This window comes from Corythoichthys intestinalis, chromosome 9, assembly GCF_030265065.1.
Source record: "Corythoichthys intestinalis isolate RoL2023-P3 chromosome 9, ASM3026506v1, whole genome shotgun sequence".
Lineage (NCBI taxonomy): Eukaryota > Metazoa > Chordata > Actinopteri > Syngnathiformes > Syngnathidae > Corythoichthys > Corythoichthys intestinalis.
In genome coordinates this window covers 23,766,527-23,791,630 of record NC_080403.1, presented here as the reverse complement: position 1 = coordinate 23,791,630, position 25,104 = coordinate 23,766,527, and the positions used below count along the sequence as shown (strand labels likewise).

At 40.5% G+C, this 25,104-nt stretch overlaps 2 protein-coding genes across 3 annotated transcripts; one reads left to right on the top strand and one right to left on the bottom strand.

Annotated features, from left to right (window-relative positions):
- Positions 1-2,581: 2,581 nt before the first annotated feature.
- aurka (aurora kinase A) lies at positions 2,582-17,196 on the top strand. Of its 2 annotated transcripts, none has more exons than XM_057847155.1 (9): positions 2,582-2,675; positions 3,103-3,168; positions 3,614-3,965; positions 4,039-4,075; positions 4,142-4,339; positions 9,695-9,833; positions 9,901-10,049; positions 10,134-10,308; positions 16,730-17,196. In XM_057847155.1, exons 2-9 carry the CDS (start codon positions 3,106-3,108, stop codon positions 16,910-16,912), a joined length of 1,296 nt encoding a protein of 431 aa, XP_057703138.1. In that variant the 5' UTR covers positions 2,582-2,675; positions 3,103-3,105; the 3' UTR covers positions 16,913-17,196. The 2 variants fall into 2 exon arrangements, with proteins under 2 accessions (XP_057703138.1, XP_057703137.1); XM_057847154.1 differs by having other exon boundaries at positions 2,612-2,894.
- Positions 17,197-18,969: 1,773 nt separating this feature from the next.
- On the bottom strand, positions 18,970-24,049 carry slc32a1 (solute carrier family 32 member 1). The gene is made up of 2 exons (XM_057847153.1): positions 23,109-24,049; positions 18,970-21,318 (listed from the first exon to the last, which is right to left on the bottom strand). Exons 1-2 carry the CDS (start codon positions 23,523-23,525, stop codon positions 20,131-20,133), a joined length of 1,605 nt encoding a protein of 534 aa, XP_057703136.1. The 5' UTR covers positions 23,526-24,049; the 3' UTR covers positions 18,970-20,130.
- Positions 24,050-25,104: the final 1,055 nt, after the last annotated feature.

The following is a 25,104-nucleotide window of genomic DNA, read 5'->3' as shown; positions in this document are numbered from 1 at the left end:
CAACTAAGTTGGAGGAAAACGCTTCCAAAGTTGGACTGAAGATAAATGACCGCAAGTGCAAATCAATGAATGATGAGCAGCAATTCTGTAGAAAGGTTGAGAGGGAGTGAAGTAGAAGAAAATTTTGGAGCTTCGGTAGCCAAGGATGGAGGCGTAGCAACTGACATCAAGAGAAGGATAGCCCCAGCCAATACAAGCAGCTTAGCAAAATCAGGGCAACTGGAGACATCAGCAAGAAGACAAAAACCTCCCTCCATAGAAACCTGATGCTATCAGTGTGGCTGTGAGACTTGGAAGCAGACCAAAGAAGAGGAGAAAAAGCTGGACGTATTCTAAGCCTGATGTCTAAGAAAAATATTCAAGGTGTGCTGGCAGCAACACATATTCAATAAAACAATCTTGGAAAAGGCGGAATCCAAGAAAATCTGCTTGGAAATCAGAAGAGATGGAACTGGAACGACCACATTCCCAGAAAAGACCCAAAGGACGACTGCGCTGTAGCCACCTAAAAACAACTGGAGAAGGATTTTGAAGTACAGCGGACTGTTGCTGGCTGGAGCTCTTGGGGCGCAGCACAACGCACAGCGGCAGAATGGCACCAATGGCAGATTGTTGTCCAGACTTTATGCACCTCCTAGCATGGAGGGAATTACACTTAATGACCTTGGACCAGAATACATGCTTTATTTGTTTGACCCCTACGAAGCGTCAGGTTCCCTAAGGTCGTCTGGTACCAGTCTGCTGTGTGTTCTAAGGACAAGAACCAAGCAGGGTGAGGCATCATTCAGTTATATGTTTCTCACCTCTGGAACAGGTTACCTGAAGCTCTGAATTATGCTCAAACAGGGCTAAAAAGGCTACAGTTTACCTCAACGTATTCATTACTCCCCATCTAGTTTAAACTTCAAGTTATATGACTACTAGTTTTCATTCATCTTTTGGTTCTATTTCTATTTTCCGTTTTAATTATTTTTGTTTTTAACTGTCTTGATGATAATGTGGTTTATAGGTGTCATTTAATTTGTTATTGGATATTTTGTGATGTAAAGCATTTTGAATTCCCTTGTGATTTGTAAATTGTGCTATACAAATAAATTTGCCTTGCCTTGCCTAAATGGAATTTAGAGTGTTAATGTAAAATGCTTCTCTACTACGTGCGAGTAATAAATGAGACAAACTCCCTATAGTGTTTTAAAAGCAGAGGTGGGTAGAGAAGCCAAAAATTTTACTCAAGAGTAGCATTACTTCCAAATAATATTACTCAAGTAAAAGTAATCATCCAAAAATTTACTGAAGTACAAGTAAATAATATTTGTTGAAAAGAATACTAAAGTAATGAGTAAAATTGTGAGTAACTGCTTACAATGCTTTTTTTTTTTTTTTTTTTTTTTAATAATGGTGTATTTTTTTTCTCAGGACAACTTCCCCTATATGAACTTTTATTATTATACTGTACTAAAGCTCAGTGGTGCCCGACCTGTCATCTTATAGCTACATATTGTGCAGAATGGACTTGGTTGTATACCACTCTTCTGGCTCAACAAGTGGCTTTTTACCCATAAAAAAGCTGTCAAACGATGTCGCCGCCCACAGCACACAGCCAACAGCAGCTTACTTTACTCTTTACGTTGACTGACGGTGGGCTGCCATAGGTGTGCAAACACCCCGATAATGGCAGTCAACCACGAGAGGGCGGCGTACGCAAATCTCTACTCGGAGTAGTCAAGAGGCACAGGCCAGATTGCAGTCGTAAACAAATTATTTATTTCTCTGCGTCCCGTTTGCAAATGAGCAACAGACCGGTTACTGGTCCCCGGCATGGTGGTTGGGGATCCCTGACTGACACTATTGCATGACCGTATTATGCCAAAAATATGGCAGAAATAATCAAATCCAGACAGGAACACTATGACCCGTTACCTGTCCAAAGAGCATGAGTGTCCTCTAGTGGAGAAAAATTAAATTGTTACCTCTGAATTGTATAATGTCATCTCATTGGTAAAACTGGTAGAGCTACTGTCGGCATCTCTGGCAAAAATAAAGTCAATATGTAGAATAAAGAGGAAAAAATGAACAACTCTAGTGGAGCCCAAAGTAGCGGAGTAAGAGTAGTGTTTCTTCTTCACAAATCGACTCAAGTAAAAGTATAGTGTGGTAAAACTACTCTAAGAAGAACATTTTTCTCAAAAAGTTACTCAAGTAAATGTAATGGACTAAATGTAACACATTACTACTCACGTCTTTTTTAAACATTATTATTATTTAAAATTTAAATTATTACATTTTGTTAATATTAATTTTTTAATTTTAGCCACGTTAATAATGTTCATTATAATTCAAACTGTTTGTAAATCCGTCAGAAATTCAGCAATTTTGTGGAGAAAAATGCTCATTTTACGTCTGCTACAATAGATGTAAGGTGGCCGCCGGTTAAAAACGACGTGGAGTCCGCCTTAATACATCTAACCACAAATATTTGATATCTATGGCTTGCAGGCTCTTTTTTTTTTGTCCGACGCCACTTGGTATGACGACACGTTCTTAACCGTTATCAGCCAATAAGAGAGCGACCTGCACACTGTCTCAGCCAATGAAGAGCGTTGTGAGCTTAAAGGCTCGGAAGCGAGGGACGTTTGAAATTAAACAAACCACTTCTGGCTAAGGTTAGGCGTCGGGTTAGTTTTTTCTTTATTTGCTGTTGTGTATTTCTTAGCCTTAGTTGTGTCGGAGTTTGAGAGCGTATAACATAAGTAAAATTCATCTGGATATTTTCGAACCACTACGGCTTCCCCTCATTTTGTCCACAATTGTATCAACTAGTCCGAGGTTAACGTTGCCTTCCATCGAGTTTAGTCTGGAGTGGTACCTCTCCGTCGCCGTGTAATATAACACAGGTAAATTTCCCTTTTAGTAAATCCCCAAAAAGAAAATCATCTACAAATTGTCTCGTAAACAATCGCCAATTGTGTCGCGCGATGCTGTTAGCTTATGCTAACTGCTAGCTTCAAGTCGCATTTCCTTCGATGGGGACACCGCAAACACTCAAAATTCATGCCGATTATACATTATTGTGATTTCACTATTGTCTCTTTTCGTTGACAGACTATGGAGACCACTGCCAGGGTCAAAATATTAAATGATTTGAAGACTCAGAGGCATGAATTGAAGGTAAGTTCCGTGCTTTGTCGTAAACTAGAATTCAAATGAGTATTAAATGGCACCAAAGAGCACGGGTGGCGAAAGTAGCATGACCTGAGGAGACATACTGATAGTTCATTCACTGCCTGCCCAGGCCCCAGGTATATATTTAGTATTCCCAGAATATGTTTTGGGTTAGTTAATAAAGGAAAGAGAACATTCATATTTAAAACATCCATTGACTGCGCTTGACGTCCAATCACATTCTGCTGGGAAGGGCTAATGACATTCTTTCATTCACCTCTCCCAGTCAAAACGGATTGGACGTCCAGCGCCGTCAATGGCAGTCAATAAGTTGAATAAATTCAAGCATCAATGGGTTAAACTTTAAAACTAATGGAATGAAAGCCCTAAGAGGTTATCAAAATTGGCAAATGACTTTTATTTTTGTAACAATTGGTTGTTTTCCTCCCAGCACACTGAGGACGGACCGATGCGTATCCCCGTGTCCCACCAGTCGCACACAACTTCGAAACATTTAGACGGCCCGTCCCAGCAACGCCAACGAGTCCTGTCGGCGGCTAATGGACCTCAGCGCCTAGTGCCACCGTTAAGACACAATAAATCTTTGCCTCAGCTTCCCAATACTATCAAATCTGCACAGCCAGGAGATCAGAATGTCAAACCGGCAACCACTAATGTCAATCCACCCCCCAAACCTGCTGTCGAAAGAAACCCAACTAAGATGAATGAGCCCAAAGTGCCAAAACCTGCTGTATCAACGACCTTACCTGCAAAACCGGTGACAGGAGCTGCAAAACCTGAGAGTACGGTCATATAAGATTATTTTTAGTCAGTGTGGGGGTTCATTGCCAAAAATTGTGTTTTCATTTTCCGCAGATGAACCAGCCAAGAAAGAATCCGCAGACTCGTCAAAGTACGTCTTTCTACATTAATGTGACATTTATATTTCTTGTCACTTATTGAGATTTGCTTGAGTCAGGAACAGGAAGCGGTGGAGCCTGGATAGCTTTGAAATTGGTCGCCCGCTAGGAAAAGGCAAATTTGGCAACGTCTACCTCGCCAGAGAACGCCAGACTAAATTCATCCTGGCCCTCAAGGTGCTCTTCAAAAAGCAGCTGGAGCAGGCGGGCGTGGAGCATCAGCTGAGAAGAGAGGTGGAGATCCAGTCTCACCTCAGGTAGGATGGAACAATTTTAGCCAAACTGCTAATTGACATTTTTATGGCAGATATTTTAACTTGGTGGACTATTTTTCTTCAAATGAAGCTATTGTACAAAATTCATTTCTAGTGGTATCCAAAAGTTTGGGCACAGGTCTGGGGACTGAGATGGCCATTCAAGAACATTGTACTTGTTCCTCTGCGCAATGCCTTAGTAGATTTGGAGCAGTGTTTAGGTTCATTGTCTTGTTGAAATATCCAGTCCCCTCCGCAAAATATATTTTCTCACCAACTCTGGAACATTATTCACAAGAACATGGTACGTTTTGCATAGCACTGTATAACCTGAAAATGTCACACAATTAAAACAAAACCTCTGACTCTAATAACTCAAGGACACTGGTGATTGTGTGAGGTGGTCCTTTTAACCCTTTAATGCCTGCAATATGAAGCAATGGCGTACCGAAAGCAACACGTCACTTCCGCTCATTACTATTCATGGCGTTAGCTACTGTTGCTAAGGGAGGACGCCACAGTTTGTCCCCACTAGGAAATGAATGGAAATCGTGTACGTAGGAGATGTTTACAAAGCTAACCCTACCAATTCTCTCAGAAAATGATGTCCCTGGTTCCAAATTCACTTGCAAAGATGTGGAAGTACATGAAAATGTTCAGTTAAAGAGATGGCTTGAGTGTCGAGGGCTAAAAAAGACAACAACAAAAACGAGCCAACCTTAGCATAGCCTTAGCTTTTTTTACCGACACCTTTTTCTTACGCGACTGACAGTGACATTCTGTTTCAACAAGCTATCCTTTACCATCAGCCCCGTCTTTCCTATATATTCTCTGGTTGTCCTACGTCTCTGACCATTTTTGGGGGGAATTTATATTTTGTGTAGCGATCGCAAATGCTACTCAGTGACAGCCAACGATCACTTTTAATTTTTTCGTTATTAACAAATCTTAGTTACATAATTTATTTACACTTCCCCCTTCCAATTTTTTTTTTTAATTACAACAGAAACTGTACCAGTGGCAGTCAGATACCGTTGTAAATGTTTTCAGGTCATTCATTGTCAGACAGAAGCAGTACGGCACAACGTAATGCTAAAAAATAAGTTAAAAATATAAAACTGGCTTACCTCTTTGTCCTCTGAAAGACCATGCCAACCCAACAAAATGTTTACTGCATATGAAATGTGAATGGATTCACCGAGCTGGTGTTAAAGTCCATGCAAGTTTATTCAGTCTTCACATTTTTTCCTCCTGAGTTTTTGGTTTCGGGAAACGTATGAAGAAAACATCCTTCATAGTCGTAATGTCTAGAGTCGTTTCTACAAGTTCCAAAAAAGCAATGTGTGATCGGCATGTTCGTTTTTGAAAGATTACTGAAGAAAAGTGGCACAAATAACATTGTTTCTATGCGAGGGCGGGTCTATAATGTCCCACTTCGGCTTTACTTCTGCTTTACGATGCGACGTCACGGTCTAAAAATAGCATGCGTGCGGTACACCATTGTCAGAAAATCACAAAATTTGAAAAATAAGGTCTTGATGAAACCTTTTTTTCAAATTTGTAAAAAGGAAAAAACAAAATTATTATGTGTAATAAGCGCTCTAATGTCTGTAACCCTTGCTAAATCCTGTTTTTTTTTTTTTTTTTTTTTTTTCCTCATGGAACCTGCAGATGCATGAGTTGACTTGCATTCTTTTTTTTTTTTTTTTGACCAAAGATATTTCAAATTTCTGAATTAGTCCCAAAATCATGAAATTCTAAGTGTATCAAAAGTGACACATTTGGCAATGAAGGGTTAACCCTGCTGTCATGTTTAGGGTCAATTTGACCTCCATGTACCATTCAAAAAAATAATAATTCAAAATTTTTTGCCAGACTAGAATAAGGGAAGACGGGGATTTTCATGTAGAAGCTTGGTAGTGCGCCAGTGTACAGGTGTCAAACTTAAAGCCGATGGGCCAAATCTGGCCCAGCATTTTTTTCCTGTGGCCACATTATGTGCCACTTTATAGCCAACATACCAAAATTGTAGATGGTAGTCAACATTGGGTGATTGAAAGTTTATTTATTTATTTATTTTTATGTAAACCATTTTTTAAACCCTTTCGTGCACAATGTATAACTTTTTTTTTTTTTACCTTTACAGGGCACACATTTAACTCATTACAGGCCAATATCAAATCTGACATTCCTGGGGAAAATTATCGAAAGGGTTGTGTTTGAACAGATCCAGACTTTCATGATGCAAAACAATCTTTTTGACTCCTTTCAGTCTGGATTTCGGCCACAACACAGCACCGAGACCGTGCTTATCAAAGTCCTAAATGATATTCGTCGGAATACCGATGCAGGCAAATCATCTGTTCTGTTACTATTGGATCTCAGCGCCGCATTCGACACGGTTGATCACAACATGCTACTCAGCAGATTGGAACAGTGGGTAGGGCTTACTGACACTATACTTCAGTGGTTCACATCCTATTTACATGATAGGGATTTCTTTGTGTCAATCGGAAACCATCAGTCAGAACGAACCAAATTCACGTGTGGAGTCCCTCAAGGGTCAATTCTTGGACCACTCTTATTTAACATCTATATGCTTCCCTTAGCTCAGATAATAGAACAGTATGACATCTCCTATCACGCCTATGCAGATGACACACAACTGTACATTTCTGTGTCCCCACATGATTATAGTCCCTTAGTCTCCCTGAGTAAATGCATTCATCAAATCAATGAATGGATGTGCCAGAATTTTCTCCAGTTAAATGTGGAGAAGACGGAGGTGATCATTTTTGGGCCAAAAAAAGGAAAGGTCAAAGAGGCAGGCAACTTAGCTCAATGTCACATACAGCTACAAATCAAGTCAGAAACCTTAGCGTAATTATTGACTCAGACCTAAAATTTGATAGCCATCTAAAGTCCGTCACTAAATCCGCTTATTACCACTTAAAAAATATAGCCAGAATTAAGGGGCTTCTGACTCAACAAGACATGGAAAAACTTATGCATGCATTCATTTTCAGCAGATTGGACTATTGCAACGGTACAGTTGTGGTCAAAAGTTTACATACACTTGTGAAGAACATAATGTCATGGCTCTCTTGAGTTTCCGGTTATGTCTACAACTCAGATTTTTCTCCGATAGAGTGATTGGAACAGATACTTCTTTGTCACAAAAAACATTCATGAAGTTTGGTTCTTTTATGACTTTATTATGGGTTAACAGAAAAGGTGATGAAATCTGCTGGGTCAAAAATATACATACAGCAACACGAATTAGCAATTTCTTGTGAGTGATTATTGACTTGAAGAATCATTGACTTGAACAAGTCAGGAAAGTCACTTGGAGCCATTTCAAAGCAGCTGCAGGTCCCAAGAGCAACAGTGCAAACAATTGTTTGTAAGTGTAAAGTGCATGGCACTGCTTTGTCACTGCCACGATCAGGAAGAAAACGCAAGCTATCACCTGCTGCTGAGAGAAAATTGGTCAGGAGGGTGAAGATTCAACCGAGAATCACCAAAAAGCAGATCTGCCAAGATTTAGAAGCTGCTGGAACACAGGTGTCAGTGTCCACAGTCAAGCGTTTTTTTCATCTCCATGGACTGAGAGGCTGCCGTGCAAGAAGGAAGCCCTTGCTCCAAAAGCGGCACCTTAAGGCTCGACTGAAGTTTGCTGCTGATCACATGGACAAAGATAAGACCTTCTGGAGGAAAGTTCTGTGGTCAGACGAAACAAAAATCGAGCTGTTTGGCCACAGTGTCCAGCAATATGTTTGGAGGAGAAAAGGTGAGGCCTTTAACCCCAAGTACACCATGCCTACCGTCAAGCACAGTGGTGGTAGTATGCTGTGGGGCTGTTTTGCTGCCAATGGAACTGGTGCTTTACAGAGAGTAAATGGGATAATGAAGAAGGAGGATTGCCTTCAAATTCTTCAAGATAACCTAACGTCATCAGCCCGAAGATTGGGTCTTGGGCGCAGTTGGGTGTTCCAACAGGACAATGACCCCAAACACACATCAAAAGTGATAATGGAATGGCTAAATCAGGCTAGAATTAAGGTTCTCGAATGGCCTTCCCAAAACCCCATTGAGAACTTGTGGACAATTCTGAAGAAACAAGTCCATGTCAGAAAGCCATCAAATTTAACTGAACTGCACCAATTATGTCAAGAGGAGTGGTCAAAGATTCAACCAGAAGCTTTTGGATGGCTACCAAAAGCGCCTAATTGAAGTGAAAATGGCCAAGGGACATGTTACCAAATATTAGCGCTGCTGTATGTATATTTTTGACCCAGCAGATTTGATCACTTTTTTCTGTTCACCCATAATAAAGTCATAAAAGAACCAAACTTCATGAATGTTTTTTGTGACAAAGAAGTATCTGTTCCAATCACTCTATCAGAGAAAAATCAGAGTTGTAGAAATAACTGGAAACTCAAGAGAGCCATGACATTATGTTCTTCACAAGTGTATGTAAACTTTTGACCACAACTGTATATTTACGGGTCTTGATAAAAAAATCAGTCAGGAAGCTGCAGCTAGTACAGAATGCTGCAGCCAGAGTCCTCACAAATACAAGGAAGCTGGACCACATTACACTGGTTTTGAAATCGCTACACTGGCTTCCAGTGAGTCAAAGGATAGACTATAAAATACTACTGCTCGTCAACAAAACACTTAATGGCCTTGGACCAAAATACATGCTTGATTTGTTAGATTCATATGAGACATCTAGACCCCTAAGGTCGCCTGGAATCGGTCTTCTGCATGTTCCAAGAACAAGAACCAAGCAGGGTGAGGCAGCATTTAGTTATTATGCTCCTCACCTCTGGAACAAGTTACCTGAACGTCTGAAGTATGCTCAAACTGTTAGCTCTTTTAAATCAGGGCTAAAAACGCTTTTGTTTAGCACTGCATATCCATAACTGTCTATATATTTCAATCTACTTGCTTTCTATTCCTCTTGTGCTTATCTCCATTGCTGACTTCAACTATTATTATTAGTAGTAGTAGTTTTTGTTTTATTTTTATTCTATTTGTTATTAAATGCGATTTTTATGTATAATTTTATTTCCGATTTTGATTGTCTTGGTTTTTACGTTGTATTGATTTAAATGTGATATTTATGATCTTCATGTGATGTAAAGCACTTTGAATTGCCTTGTGTTGAATTGTGCTATATAAATAAATTTGCCTTGCCTTGCCTTTACACTGGGACAAAAGACCTTTCTTTCATTCACCCGTTCTAGTCTAAATGGATTCAACATCTAGTGTTGTCAATGGCAGTGATAAGTTAAGCTTATTTCATGAATTTTCACCTTGACAAAGTTTGATTCTACAACTGCTTCTCAACAGGCACCCCAACATTCTGCGTCTTTACGGCTATTTCCACGACGCGTCCCGTGTGTACCTCATTCTGGAGTACGCACCCAAAGGTGAGCTCTTTGGTGAGCTACAGCGCTGTGGGTCTTTCTCTGAGCAACGCAGCGCCACGGTAAGTTGTCTACCTCCAAGACATTTGTATTTGTATTGCATTCGTTGTGATTAGTGTGTTGCGCTAGTACATCATGGAGTTAGCAGACGCCTTGGACTACTGCCACTCGAGGAAAGTGATCCACAGGGACATCAAGCCTGAAAACCTCCTGCTGGGCGCGAATGGGGAGTTGAAGATTGCAGATTTTGGTTGGTCTGTTCACACGCCCTCGTCCAGGTGATTTTTTTTTGGGGGGGGGGGGGGGGGGTCTTTGTGTCAAAATGAAAGAATGTCCTGATTGACTTACCCTCTCTTGAGCAGGAGATCGACATTATGTGGAACATTGGACTATTTGCCCCCCGAAATGATTGAAGGCAAGACCCACGACGAGAAGGTGGACCTGTGGAGTCTCGGCGTGCTTTGCTACGAGTTCCTGCTGGGGAAACCTCCGTTTGAAACCAAATCGCATGAGGACACATATCGCAGGATATCGAGGGTAAGTCGGCAAGTCAGGAGTATAGGAAGAGAGGCTTATGCAAGAAACCAAACTTTGGCCTCTAAAGCCAAATAAGTACTGTAAGTGCAGCACTGTAGCGCACACTTGACTGTAAGTCGCACCAACTGAATTTCATGAAATGTAAGTGAAAATAGACACATCAGACGCAGGCGTCAAAGTTGTCACAATTTTCATAGAAAATGAGGTTCCACAGAAAGATTTGATCAGCCAAATCTGCACTAGTATAAGAGCTTCGATGTAGCAAATGCTGGATATCTGTACTTTTAAAAACTAACGAGTCATGTTTATTAGAGATCGACAAATATGAGTTTTTCAGGGCCGATTCTTATTAGTTAAATGGGCCAATAACCGATTTTTGGAGCTGATAATTATTTTCAGTAAGAGGAAGAGAAAAAATGGCATAAAAATTTTGAATAATGCAAACTAGTGCTGCAACGATTAATCGATTTACTCGAGTATTCGATAAGAAAAAAAATATTCGAATTAAATTTTGCTGCCTCAAGTATTCGTTTAATTAAAGTGGCGTTGTAATGGTTTGTTTTGAAAGTGTTTGCATTTAGTTTTATTGATATGGGTAGTGACACTGCCCTCGAGTCCGCCTCAATTTACATGGCTGAATCTAGCTTCCCCCTGTTAAGACCAGCATAAGTTTTTGTTCGAGCTAATGTTTTTTTTTAATGAATTCGTAATTTAGTTTAAAGGTATATTTAGCCATTTTTTGTGGGAATATGTGTTTGAAGTATTTAAGAGCATTGTAAAAAAAAAAAAAAAAAAAAACGCTATCTAAGCTAGCCTATTGTTCTTTTGTTGTACATATATCCTCATTTATTTTTTTATACCGTTTGAGGCTCATATCAGGTATTTTAATTTTTTTATGTTCTTTATCAGGTTACTCGATTATTCGAACTAACTAGTTCAGCGATGAATCGACTACTAAAATAATCGATAGCTGCAGCCCTAATGCAAACATTCATTGAAATGACGAGAGCATGTTTATTGAATCATACAAATAGAAAATAATCGCTCTAGAATGGCCTGAATTTGTCCAAAAAAAAACTTTTCCTGTCACTCCCCAATGTGTGTGAGGACAGCTGCTTCTTCGTGAGCTCTGCCACTTGGGGGGTGGTGTGGTTCAGTAGTCGCTCCCCCAACACAGAGGCTTTGGGTTTGATTCTCCACGCTGATTACCATTTAACTAATCAGAGGGCGGGGTGAATACTGGTGCAGGAGAGAGGCGTGGCTGCACCTGAGCCGGGAAAAAAAAAAATTTTAATGGATTTTTTCATATCGGCTGGTTTATTCTTTAGTAATTCTCATTTATTGTCACCAAGCAGCCAACAAAGCTTTTGGCAATATAATTCTCATTGGTTGATTATCTCAGCAAGTACAACAGCTTGGTGGTAGCACACTGTTGACATCCCTTCTTTTGACAGTATCTTTCTAACCACCCATGGTTAGCAATAAATTGTTCTTCTGTAGTACCACCAAGCTTCAAATGGGATCATAAACCTCATGGTGCTCGCATCCTAGCACATTGTGATTAATATACCATCATTTTCGGACTAAAATCCCTCATTTTGAATGCTGCGGCTTATAGTCCAGTGCGGTTTATTTGTAGATTTATTTTGGTTAATCGGTAACACTTTAACAGTGGTGTCATAAGACTGCTATAAGACAGTCATAAATATGACATGACACTATTGGGCATTGATAAATGCTTGACAGATGTCATTAAGTGTCATCGGCAAATTATGTCACAACTCCGTTTATGTCCAGATTTGATCTTTTTCATCCATTCAAAAGTGTGATAATGACATCTGTCATAAGCATTTATTAATGCTCATGGCAGTGTCATGTCATAACTATGATAGTCTTATGGCGCCACTGTCAAATAAAGTGTTACCAAATACCATTACTAGCAATTAATGAAACAACTGGAACAGTAACTGAAGAAATAATTAGCAATGAACATGAATCTGTATTGCTGCGATGCATGCTAGGAGGCATGTTGGATAACAGTGTTGACAGCAGGTGGCAGCAGAGGTTGACTGTCTTCCCCAAGATAGCAGTGATGGCCAAATGAAGCTTCTTGAAGTAATGAATGGTGGTTCATTTGGTGACAGCCTATGACAGTCTTATGATGCCGCTGTCAAATAAAGTGTTACCGGTTAATATCTTTTGGTGTAAATATCCCGTAATACAGTGAGGACAGTTGCAGTTTATACTCTAGTGCAACTTATCTACTGTGTGAACAAATGTTGTTTTCTTGTCAAATTTAGTGGGTGGGGGCATATAGTCAAGTACGCCTTTATAGTCCGAAAATTACAGTAATACTTGGCATGTAGCACATTATGTATTAGCATTAAGCTATCAGATTAAAGGCTAATGTTTTTATTTTTCATGTATTTCAAGTTTGGCAAAATGAAACGTGGCATTTAACAATTTTGAATTAGTTGCCAATCACAATGCGGCCCAATTTAATTAAAAAAAAAAAAGTGCCAACGTTATTATACTTATTCATTCATTTTCTATGCCGCTTATCTGCACGAGAGCTTAATGAATTTTAAATTGACACGTTGATTCCAAAATTGCAGTTTTTTCTTTCACATTGTTACTATCTGCTACTACGACTGCCCAGATCTTTTGTAAAAACGAAACTGTTAGTAACATTAGTCACAAGGTTTCATTGTTTGAACATTTTTATAAAACAACCACCTTTTGGAGTAGTGTTTTTTTTATATATGAACAAAAAATGATATGCTAGACTGCGGTGGTCTCCAAACTATTCCACATAGCCGCAGTGGGTGTTTTGAGAAAAATTTTTTCCTGGTGATGGCTCCAATGGCATACCGCAAGCAATACGTCACTTTTGCTCAATATATATATATATATATATATTTTTGGGAATAATTTTATTGTCATCATCATCATCGGTATCATTGACAATTACAAAATGTGATATGATTTGCCCAAAGGAACCGAAGAAGACAAAGGCGGACGGGAAGAAGCATATGCTTATCAGTTTCCCGTCCCCCATACAACTAAAGACGCACATTCAGACATGGTACATACATCAGATGGCCACAAAACTGTACAATAAACAATCTGGGTTTAGTAACTCAGCGTCCAGTCAAGCAGCTCGATTAATTTCAGGGCGTACAAGGTTATGGCTCTGTCATGTCCCTGACATTTTTGCATCTGTTTGCTGTGGGAACATTTTGTTGTGGCTGTGTGTGTGGCAAAAGTGATTATGTGTTATCACAGCTGGTGTGAGTAGCGACTCAAAATGCTTTTCTTATAAGTCTCTTAAAAGGATACATTGCTAAGGTGTACATGGTGGCAACAATTGGCGCACACAAAGATCACTGTAACAATTTCATTAGACATGACGTCTCCACAGCGAAAAACATGCTTATTATTCGTTTTAAACAGTATCTTTTCCATGTACTCAGTAAACTAGACATTTGAATCAGGAGCTCAGTAGACACAGCAGATAATTGTATTTACGTGTCATGTTATATCCGTGCAAATTAGTCAGAGCCTTTGTTATCTTTAGTAGATAATCCTTAATGTGTTCAAGTTTCTTGTAGAGACTCCTGCCGTTGATAAGTTTCAGTGTACCGTCCACATGCACGAGTTGTTATACTGGTCCGCTGTGTAGTATTTAGTTATCCAGCTATTGTAGAAGTTGTGGTCCAGAAGTGTGGTTTCAGATGTCATAATTAATTTTCGTCAGCTGGTCAAGACTCGTAATAGCTTTAATCTTCATATCTTGCATCTTGACAAGGATCCTGCAATCCGAGACCCACATGTTGGCTATTTTCCCGGTTTTCATGAGTTGACGTGCTTTTCTTGCAATTTCGGCATTTCGGCGAGTCAAGTTGTCATTCAAAAAAATCTTCGTCCCTTTCAGGTGGCGGCGCTGGTTAAGCAGGGCAGTCTTGGTCATGTGGTCTGCCAGCTTCATGAGCACCGTCACCTAATAGTAAATGAATGGAAATGGTGTACGGACAAGATGTTTACTGAGCTAGACCTACCAATTCTGTCCGAAAATGATGTCCCTGGTGCCATATTCACTGGTAAAGACCCTAAAGAGATGGCTTGAGTGTCGAGGGTCGAAAAAGACGGGAACAGAGTTAGCTTTTTTATCGACACGTTTTTCTTGTGTGCATTGCCTTGCACCACTGACATTGACATTCTCCTGTTTCAACAATCCATCCTTTACCACCATATGCCCTGTCTCTTTTATATATTATATCCTCTGGTTGTCTTACAGCTCTGACCGTTCTTGGGTGCAATTTACATTGCTATTTTTGTGTTGCGGTCGCAAATGCTACGCAGTGACAGCCAACGAACTTTTGATTTTTTTCATTAATAAAAAAAATCTTAATTCTATCATTTATTTACACTTCCCCCTTAAGTTGTTTTTTACAACAGAAAAGGTAACAGTGGCAGTCTGTCAGATACCATTTTAATTTTTTTCAGGTCACTCATTGTCAGACAGAAGCAGCACGGCAAAACACCACGCTAAAAAATAAGTAAAAATGTCAAACTGGCTTACCTCTTCGTCCTCTCTAGGACCATAGCCCCCGACAAAATGTTTACTGCATATGAAATGTGAATGGCTTCACCTTGCTGGCGTTAAACTGGTCTTTTGGACATCCACGCAAGTTGATCCATTCTTCACATTTCCTCAATTTTTGGTATCGGTAAACGTATGAAGAAAACATCCTTCATATGTCGTAATGTCTAGAGTAATTTCTACAAGTTCCCTAGCAGTAGTGTTTGATCGGCATGTTCTCTTTTGAGATTACCGGAGGATTACCCACTTCCGCGTTATGATGGCAACGTCTCAGTCTAAAAATAGCATTCGCGCTATTCCAACTCATGTGGAGTTGGTATAACTTATATCTCAAAGTGCCACTGTAAACAGTGAAGAGAACAAGATGTACAATGAAATATTTGTGATTTTCCCCCTTTTTATACACAAAAGTGCAACTGTTTTACATCACTTTAGGACTTTAAAAGGAACCTCGGACTTAAAGACTTGTAGCCTCTAATAAGTCCCAATTGTGTTCTCTTTTACCAAAATGTTATCAGAAACACATAAAATGTTACCATTGATTTTAAAATGTGTAATATTTAGTACATGTTTTAACCTACGGAGGGCGCCATGTTTTAAGCACGCAATGGACACTCAGAGTGATGACGTACAGTAGATTGTCACTCGATGAATACTACTGGGTTACTCAGATTCCTTCTACGCGGAGAAACGTCCAACACATGTGCTCATTGGTTAAAAGCAGCGATTACTTACAATTTATTTTTATTGAATCATTTATAACTTTTTGATTGCCTCAAAATTGTTTTTGCATCATGTGATTCCCTTTCATACTTTTAATCATAGTGTTTTCTTGTGGTAGCTTTAAAGCAGATTGTTGATCTGTTGGCTACATTAGTCACGTAGCATGGTTCAACCACCCTTATTTGATATTACTACTAGGGTTGTTCCGATCATGTTTTTTGCTCCCGATCGTTTTAGTAGCGCATGCATTAATTGCGTTAAATATTTTAACGTGATACATTTTTTTAAAAATTAATTACCGCCGTTATTGGAATAAATTTGATAACCCTACCTTAAGCCTAAACCAAAGACTCTGGATGAGTGTAACATAATATGTTTGTAACGTTAATACAATTAGAAAACTATTTAATTAAAAAAATGTATACAGTATATATTAAAAAAAGGCATGGCCGATATTTTTTTGCCGATTCCGATACTTTGAAAATGACGTGATCGGACCCGATCGATCGGGACATCTCTAATTACTACATTTCATGTTTAAGGATTTTCTTAAGGCATCTTTAGTATGTTCTGTCTGTATGCATCTAACAAAACAAGCTGAAAGTGCATAGTAGTACTTTGGGTGTCAAATTCACCTCCTGTAGACATTTTGCCGGTGTAGCACAGTTTGGCATAACAGTTTTTGTGTTTTTTCCTACTCTCGCCTCGTGTCATCCCGTCTTTCCTGTTCATTTTCCTTTTGCTGTTCGTTTTGTGTAATATCGTCAGTGCTGTCATGCTCGTTAATGTTCCTCTCGGGTTTAAATTGAAAGGGTTGAACGGATGACATGTTAATGTCGCTAGTCATACTCTGGAAATCCGGCAGCGTAACCATATGACATCACCGCCCTGCGACATCAACAACAATGGCGACCTACTGTTTAAACAAATTTGACAAATTGTATAAAACGAAAAGCTCGAGGGGTTTCAATATCAAAATATTTTAACTCATAATAACGTTTATCTTTTGAGAACTACAAGTCTTTTTCTGTGGATCCCTTTTAAGATTTGTGTATTTTTAAAGTGTTGAAATTCTTTTGCATTTTCACTTGGCAGGTGGAATACTCATACCCTGCGCAGTCCAACATCAGCCCACCAGCCAAAGAATTGATTTCTCTCCTGCTGAAGCACAACCCCGCACATCGGCTGCCCATACAAGGCGTCCTCGCCCACCCGTGGGTGCTCCAAAACTCCACCAAGAAGCCCAGCGCCCGTGCTGCAGAGGAGCCCATCCACTGATGCTAATCATTTCATGCTAACCTTTACACAAAGGCAACTTCCTGTTCCACTTGTAAATATTTCACTAATAACTAAGAAATGTTAGCTTTCATCAATGTTCTTACTTGAAATAAAATAAAATGTGCCTGCACTTTCCTTCAGCACCTGAATTTTTGCAGGGAGTGCTATTTTACATGTGAGCAGCAGGTGGTGCCATTGCACCACTAATTCCTAATTTTAATTTCCAATTCCTCGTTTGTCTCTGAATCCGTTGAAAGCTCTAATAAAAGTGTTAAAATGTTTAAACCCTCGATGGATGCATTTCTTGTTTTACTAAAAATATTCAACTTTTCGTTCTTCGTTTTATTTGTGCCAGTTTCGAATAGGTTTTTCTGCACCAGGTTCTATGTTGTGGATGCTTCAATCAACACTGCATGCATGAACAAGTTGGAGCAGAAGGTCTTAAAATGCTTGGAGCAAAAATCTGCTCATGTTTTTCATGTTCATTTTGGAAAACTGAAATGAGCAACAGAGTTGATGAATCATGTGTTTAATTTGGCTGACAGTGACAACGGTAGACGTCCAATCTGGTTCAATTGGACGTTTATCGCCGTTAGTGGAAGTGTAAGGGAAAAAAAGTGCAACGATTTTCCACGTCATTTTCTGTCCTTTATTACTGAGAAAAAAAAATACATGTTCTGACCGTTTTAGCGTTACATAGACCACACATGATTTTTTTTAAACAATAAAATTTCACGTCTTTTCATCTTTAATATTAATTTCCACGATATATGATGACGACTTTGCGATATACATTCCATCAGTTTTGAAACCACAATAATAAACACTACACTTACGCTTATTTTTTCGAAATAACATTTCCACAGGACCCCATTTTGATTGCACAGAATGAAAAATGTCCATACTCACGTTTTCCCTCATTTTTTCCCTAGTTTTCCATACACCAAAGTCATCAATTGATGTTAATAACAGGCCACGTGTTTGGAATGAGATGACAAGGAGGGAGGCTTTGCATTTTTAGAGCTGCCAATCAAAGCTAGAGAAAGAAAAAGTGCTAATTTGTCGAATCCCCCTCTATTTTATTTATATAATATCTCCTTCCAAGTTGTATGTGTGCGCGCTAAATATCATACATTCAATGCATAGTTTGAATAGCTGCTTATAAGGTCCAATTTCTTTACGCATATTGACTAGATCGGCTACAACTCTGGATTTTTTTTTTTCTTCTAAAGAACCATTTTGGAGTGGGGGGGGGGTTATTTTGTAGGGGTGTAAGCATAAACCAAAATCAAACACTGATTAACCTTTTACAGGGCAGTCATTAAACTCAATGGCTACCATTGACGGCGCTAAACGTCCAATCCATTTTGACTGCGGGTTCTCCTACACAAAAACGCATTGGACATTTAGCACCATCAGTGACACTGAAACGATTATTCAATGTCAGCCATGCAGTGTAAATGAATTGGACGCCCAGCGGTGTCAATGGCAATTTGTTAAAAAACCGTGACATTTAGGGTGAGGAGGGGGGGGGGGGGGGGGGAATCAACTATAGAATGTTATTGGGAGCCATAACCAGTCTATTTTGTATTAACGTTTTAAACATTATATTAATTTATGATTATTCAGGGAAAAAAACTAGGAGGAATTAATATAATTAAAATTATGGAGTTCACATACGTAGATATCACATTTTTGGGACATGTAGGCCACACTTGTATATCAAATGTTAATGTTCTAGCTTACATGACCCAAAATATAATGCCCACGTGCAGTATTTAAGTTATTTGAATTCTCCAAAAATAATCACTTGGCCTGTAAATAGTTAATATTGGTATTGTAAGATGTGCCATTTTGTTTAAAAAAAAAAAAAAGTGTTCATTCAAATGTCTGAAATGTTCTGCAACAAATTTGTCTAAAATGTTAACATTGCTTTGTATTTTTATTGCGTTATGTGAAATGTGTGATAGAGAAGGCCCTTGAATCAAACGAATATCGTAATGTCATGAAATTGGTGAGTTGCACCCCTACTATTTTTTCCTAATTAGTTTTCTGCAAAAAAAAAAAAAAAAAAAAAAAAAGTGCTGCCAATGCTATTATTCTATTAATTTTGCTTAACCAGAGATGAACCAATCTTTTTTTTTTCCAGAGCTGAACGTTTGTGTTTGTTTTGTGCTAGATGAATCTTTTTATTGTCTTGCCTTCAAAAATTAGCACTTGTCAGAGTCTTATTGTATATTTGACTAGTGTGCAATGCCAATGTCTACACCCACGTTAGGCGAATGCATATTTTTTTCCCCTCAAATATTTTAACCAGGGGTGGGACTTGATAAATAAATAAATAAATAGAGGCTCTGTAATTAATCTTGATTAATCGCATTTTAATCGCACAGCAATGTTTGGCCCTAAAAGCTTTAAATTTAAAAGATTTTAGAGGATGGATAAAGTAGATTTATTTATTGCACTTTAATTTCAAAGACTGAGAAAAAAAATATCTGGGCAAAAACGTAAAAGAGCTTAGTGTAAAGTGCTATTTTAGGATGTTTTTTCTTTTCAAAATAAGACCCCAATAAATAAAATTAAAACAAGCTGAGTGCACATTTTTCTTCTTCTGGAATAACCAGAAAAACAAATGGTTATTTGAGGTCTAAAACGCCAAGTCATTTTATGAAAAATTATGTGTGTGATATACAGACAATCCTGTTATGCATATTTGAACAAAGCCATTTAAAAAAAATCAAGGTAACTTTTTTGGGATGAAATGTGCTTATTTAATCCGGTTTAGGGTCGTTAACTGAGATCGTATGTCAGTTTGCAGTAGATATACCAGAAAATTGTGCTGTGTTTGGAACGGAATCTGCGATTAAAAACCGTTAACTCTTTCACACTTAATTGCAATTAATTCATTGGCTGACATTGATCGCCGTCAATGGCACTGAAACACTATGATTCAATGCCAGGCGCCCTTGACGTCTATGGCTGCAATGGCAGTGAATGAGTTAAGGCGTTAAAATCCCACCCCTAATTTTAACGCAAGGCCTCGTGACAGGAGGGCGTGGTGCGTATTTAGCGAGCGAAATTTGATTCATCTTATTGCATCTTGCCTGGAGAATTTAATTGACAAGATGTAAGTCTATAGTTATGCATTATTTGGGGGGAGGGGGGGAATTTTGGCATGAACGCAAGGCCGCGTAACAAATGCGAGCGAGAGAGACGCGCTACTCTTCGATGTTGTACTTGAAGGCCTCGATGAGGCCCTCCATGGAGTGAATGAAGCCGGAGATGCTGCAAATGCCGCCGATGACGAAGATAGCCACGTCGAAGAAGACCTGGTGCCACTGCAGCTTCCTCCACAGCAGCTTGAGGTGGAAGAGGCTGGGCAGCAGAAAGCAGAGGCCGGCGCCCGTCAGGCTTCCCGTCAGGCCCATGAGGAGCGCAAAGTGCGGCACGTAGATGGCCATGAGCAGCGTGAAGACCACCAGGGCGCAGCGGAGCGTCAGCCCCCACGATTTGAGGCGGCCGTCTCCGCCGTAGCAGTCCGGGAAGAAGGCTCGGCGGCCTTCCTGGAAGAAGCTCTTCTCCAGCACCTCGACGGCGGCGAAGAAGGGCAGCGGGTAGGAGAGCAGCGCCTTGGCCACCAGGAAGATGTTGACCACGGCGCGGATGCCCGGCGGCAGGTTGTCCGTGATCACCTCCTTGGTGGCGTCGGCCCACGTCAGGTAGGCCACCAGCGCGAAGAGGCCCTTGAGGATGCAGGCGGCGATGTGCGTCCAGTTCATCATGCAGTGGAACTCAGCCGGCTTCTGCATGTTGCCCTCCAGCGACGGCAGGAAGATCTGCGACGTGTAGCTGAAGACGATGATGCCGATGGAGATGGGGAACTTCTTCACGTCGATGTAGAACTTGACCTTGTCCCACGCCCACACCCGCGCCCGCGACAGGCAGTAGGCGATGACCAGCACGTTGATCACGAAGTGCGCCAGCGTGCACAGCAAGCTGAACTTGGACACGGCCTTCAGGTTCTTGAGGAAAGCGCAGGGCAGCAGCGCCGCCGTGGCGATGATGGCCCACGATTTTTGCGAGATGGGCATGTTGGGGAAGCTGTTGTACATCAGGTTGCCGCTCACCACCACGTACAGGATGCACGTCATCACCAGCTCGATGATCTGCGCGACGTTGACTACGTGGCCGCCCAGAGACGGGAAGCGAGGCGCGCAGCAGGCGTTGGCGATGTCCACGTAGGAGTCGCGCACGCGCACCGGGCGCCCGTCCTCGTCCTCCTCGTACAGGCACGCGATCAGGATCTTGCCCGTGTAGCAGCACACCACCGCGGCGAAGATGATCAGGAACAGGCCCAGGTAGCCGCCGTGCAGGATGGCGTAGGGGAGGCCCAGCACGAACATGCCCTGCAAGCGCGGGCGTGAGTCTAGGTCAGTGATTGTGAAGCATAGCCGTTGACGGCAATAGACGTCCAAACCGTTTGAATTGGAAGTGAATGTTCATTTGCATGCTCTTCCAGTTCAAACTAACCAGGTCGTTCGAGAAAACAACTGACATCAACACATTTTCAGGGTGGATAAATTATTTGCGGACTTATTGTTGCCTGTAAGTTCCATGTTTGCCAATAAGGGCACGTTTGCTCTTTGGGTGTACTTTTTATAGGATGAAAACTCCATATGTCCTTTTTTATTTTATTTTATTTAAAAAACATTTTTTTAACAACTTTACTGTGTTTTTAGAGACTTTCAGTTTTATTCTGGTCATTTTTCTAATTTATTCTAACGTTATTATGTTAAAAAAATTATTTTAAAAAAAAAAATGAAATTTGGGCATTTAAGGATGGACACGTACACTTTCCTATAGAATATAACTAGCAGATTTCATTCTGATCCGGACATGAATAACGGAGGAATAACCAATTTAGTTTGTGTCATCACCAGGAAGAAGAAGAACAAAAGCGAGTGAGGTCATGAGTCGTTCCTCCAGCCAGTGCTTAAATGACATATGGGAGCCAATCCGGACCTATCTGAGAAAAAGCATTTGCACAATGCCAAGTTCAAAACCCTTCATAAAGGTTTTCCAATAGGGCAAGTGACAATTTTTGTAATTAAAAAATATGTCTCATTGTATTTTTGTGTTGATATTTTCATTTCATAGTATTAAAATGAGTGAATGAATGAAATTTGCAAAATGCCAGATTTAAAACATTTGCTAGCAAGTGACTGTTTTTGGTCATTTACAAAATATATCATTATTAGTTTTAGATTATTATAGTTGTATTTTCCCTTATATTAATATTAATAAATTTTTAGATTAGTACAATATTAATAAAAAAGTAAATTTAACATTAATAAAAACAAAAATAAAGTCTTCAATAACCCTGTAAAGTTGCTTTAAAAAAGTTTTGAGTGCCCTAACGAAGGGGAAAAAAACGTGAACATGCATGTGAAATGAAAGTCATTCAAAATAACAAATGTAGTCACATCTAGTCATGGAACGCAGTAAAAAAAAAATTGGAATAGGGAAAATAGGGCACAACTTTGGACGTCCATCCAAATTTTTATTCATTTTTCAATTCAAATGGATTGGACGTCTATTGCTGTCAATGGCACAGGAAAATAATCATGCACTCTCAACTCCCCCAGCCAATACAGAATTCTTGTCTACCCCAGTCAAGATGACTGAAACATAATCTTTTACTCGTAGCCCTTTTATTTATGTCACTGGGTACCAATGACGTACACGGTGGACGTCCAATCTATTTTTACTGAGAGGGCTGACTGGACGTCTATTGTCGTCAGTGGCAGTCAATGAGCTGATCTTCCCTTCGTCCCATTTTGACGTGTTGTTAAGGGTTTTCCACTTGGCTTTGAGCACGTCCACCCCCCCCTTTCACGCGTCATACGTCATCACCCGCCGTAGGAGACACGTGTGACGTCAAAAACCTCAAAGAAAGCCGCCTTTTTTTTTTTGTCGCAGAGCGAGGCTTACTCTGGGGGGGGGGGGCACTCGCTTCGTTCACGCCCACTTTTTTTGAGGTGCGCCATGGACGTGCGTAATTGCGCACGGAATGCATTCGAACAACAATAATAAGATATTTATGGATTAAAAATAAAAGTCCAGATTAGTTTGAAACAAAAGACTTCAAAATGAATTTTATGATCATGAAGAATGCTGATGAAGTGCGTGCTCCTACCTGGATGGCGTTGGTAACGTTCCACCCCGCTTCCCAAGCCGTAATTTTGGGTTTTTCCTCAGACAGTTCGTTGTTGGAAGCCCCGTCCTTGGAGGAAGAACGCGACGGTCCGGTGCCGTCCCGCTGGTAGTGACTGTCCCCATCCAGGGCGCCGTCCCCGCGCTCCCCACCGTCCCCGTCGCCTCCATCCGACGTCGCTTTATCATCACCGCTCTGCAGGATGTCCATCTGCATGCCCTGCCGGTGATCATAATCCAGGTCGTCGCAGGCGGCGAAACCCAGCGCCTCCTCATCTGTGGCGGCCTGGAAGCCCATTCTGGCGAACATGCCGCTGACTTTGGCCTGCGATTTGTGGCTGACGGTGGTAGCCGCGTTGGATAGTTTATTAGATAATTTGCTCCGGATTAACGTCGCCATGTTCCCCCCCTTTTTTTTTTTATTTCTCCTTATGAAATATGAGACTAGTTGGGGTGGCGGCGTCCGCTCAATTGCATCCAGAAGACACGAGAGTGGGTGGGCGAGGGTGGGGGGGCACTAGTTGTGATGAAGACACCGACGGTTGATTTCTTTTTTTTTTTTTAGTTGCTATCTCCACTTCTTCCTCAGTGTGATTCTCCTCAGGTTCATTTCACCTTCAGACGTCGCCGCTCCGTTTGTGCATCATGCCCCCCCTCCTTGTCTCCTTTCCGTCGCCTCTTGTCTCCACGCTGCTTTTTTGGCTCCAGACGCCGTGCGTAAAAGCTCCACGATCCCCAGAAAAGTGTCTTTGGAAGTAAGGCCTTTGTGAAATCCTTTTTTGGGGGGTAGAAGGTGCGTTCAGGTGCCTTCACTGATGCCAATGCGGTACCGTGGCGCTCAGGGGGGGTGGGCTTGACTGCCCCCTCTCTTCCATCTCCTCCCTTCCTTTTTTTTTTTTTTTTTTTTTTAGTAGACCGAGCCCCGCACCAGGAGAACACGGGAGAGATTTGCTGCATTTCTAGGGGAGGTGCTTGCGGTACCCCTCATCACCCGACGCCCACCCTCACCCCCCTTTCTGCCATACTTCAGCCCGACGGCCAATGACATTCCGACGGCCTCCAAGTTTACGCACATATAAAAGGACGCAAACACACAAGCGCTTCGGAGCGCAACTGTAGGATTCCTTGACGCTTGAAAATAATCAGTTTATATTCTGCGTTTTTCAGTTAAGCAATGGACGAGCGGCTTAATAATAAGGGATCTTTTTGGAGATGGGGGGGGGGTGATTTTGACTGGTGAGATGTAGAATTTTTAGACGCTTAAAATGGAATATTTTCCTTTGGCATTTTGCTGCAGTTTTTGATTTGTTTTCTAGGATGAAAATGTAACTCATTCATCCTTCCATCGAGGGATTATGTGTGTGCGCGTGTGCAATTGTGAGGAATGGCGTCCGTTCAAGAAAAGGGACATTTTATTAATGAAGAAAAATATGGCGTTTTTGGGTCGGGTGTATAAATACAGTAAATATATAATCTAAAATATTTTTCTTTGGTTTTAATTTTGAGTCTGTTGTTTGCTGAGACGCATGCTTCAAAAAAGATAGATGGATATCATTTTTAAAAAAAATATATTTTTATAGGTATATACTGCAGCGGCCTCAGCCTTCATGCAAAACAAGTGAGAACAAACCATTTAAAAATAAATGTGCATTTATGTAGGACAGGAGATTCCATTTTCTAAATAAATTACATACGTTTGTCTTGAGTTCTAAATACACATCTTTGACTCGAAAAGAATAATTAAAACAGATTTCAAAAGAATATACATAAAAAAAATATTTTCATGACAAGACGTAATACGTCTCCCCCCAAATCCTCTTAAAACGCATAAATGAAATCTCTCCTGGTGCACGTGCACGAGTTAACGACGGATACTCTTATCAGCAGCACACAGGCAGCGTGTGTGTGTGTCCCATACATGAAACACACACACACACCAAAACGCCGTTCATCGCCATTTTTACAAGACTCACCAAATG

Coding starts and splice junctions, on each gene's coding strand:
- slc32a1 (XM_057847153.1), bottom strand. CDS start 23,525: ATGGCGACGTTAATCCGGAGCAAATTATCTAATAAACTATCCAACGCG. Junction 21,319..23,108: donor ACGTTACCAACGCCATCCAG/GTAGGAGCACGC, acceptor CCGCGCTTGCAG/GGCATGTTCGTGCTGGGCCT.
- aurka (XM_057847155.1), top strand. CDS start 3,106: ATGGAGACCACTGCCAGGGTCAAAATATTAAATGATTTGAAGACTCAG. Junction 4,340..9,694: donor GAGATCCAGTCTCACCTCAG/GTAGGATGGAAC, acceptor GCTTCTCAACAG/GCACCCCAACATTCTGCGTC. Junction 10,050..10,133: donor GTTCACACGCCCTCGTCCAG/GTGATTTTTTTT, acceptor TCTCTTGAGCAG/GAGATCGACATTATGTGGAA.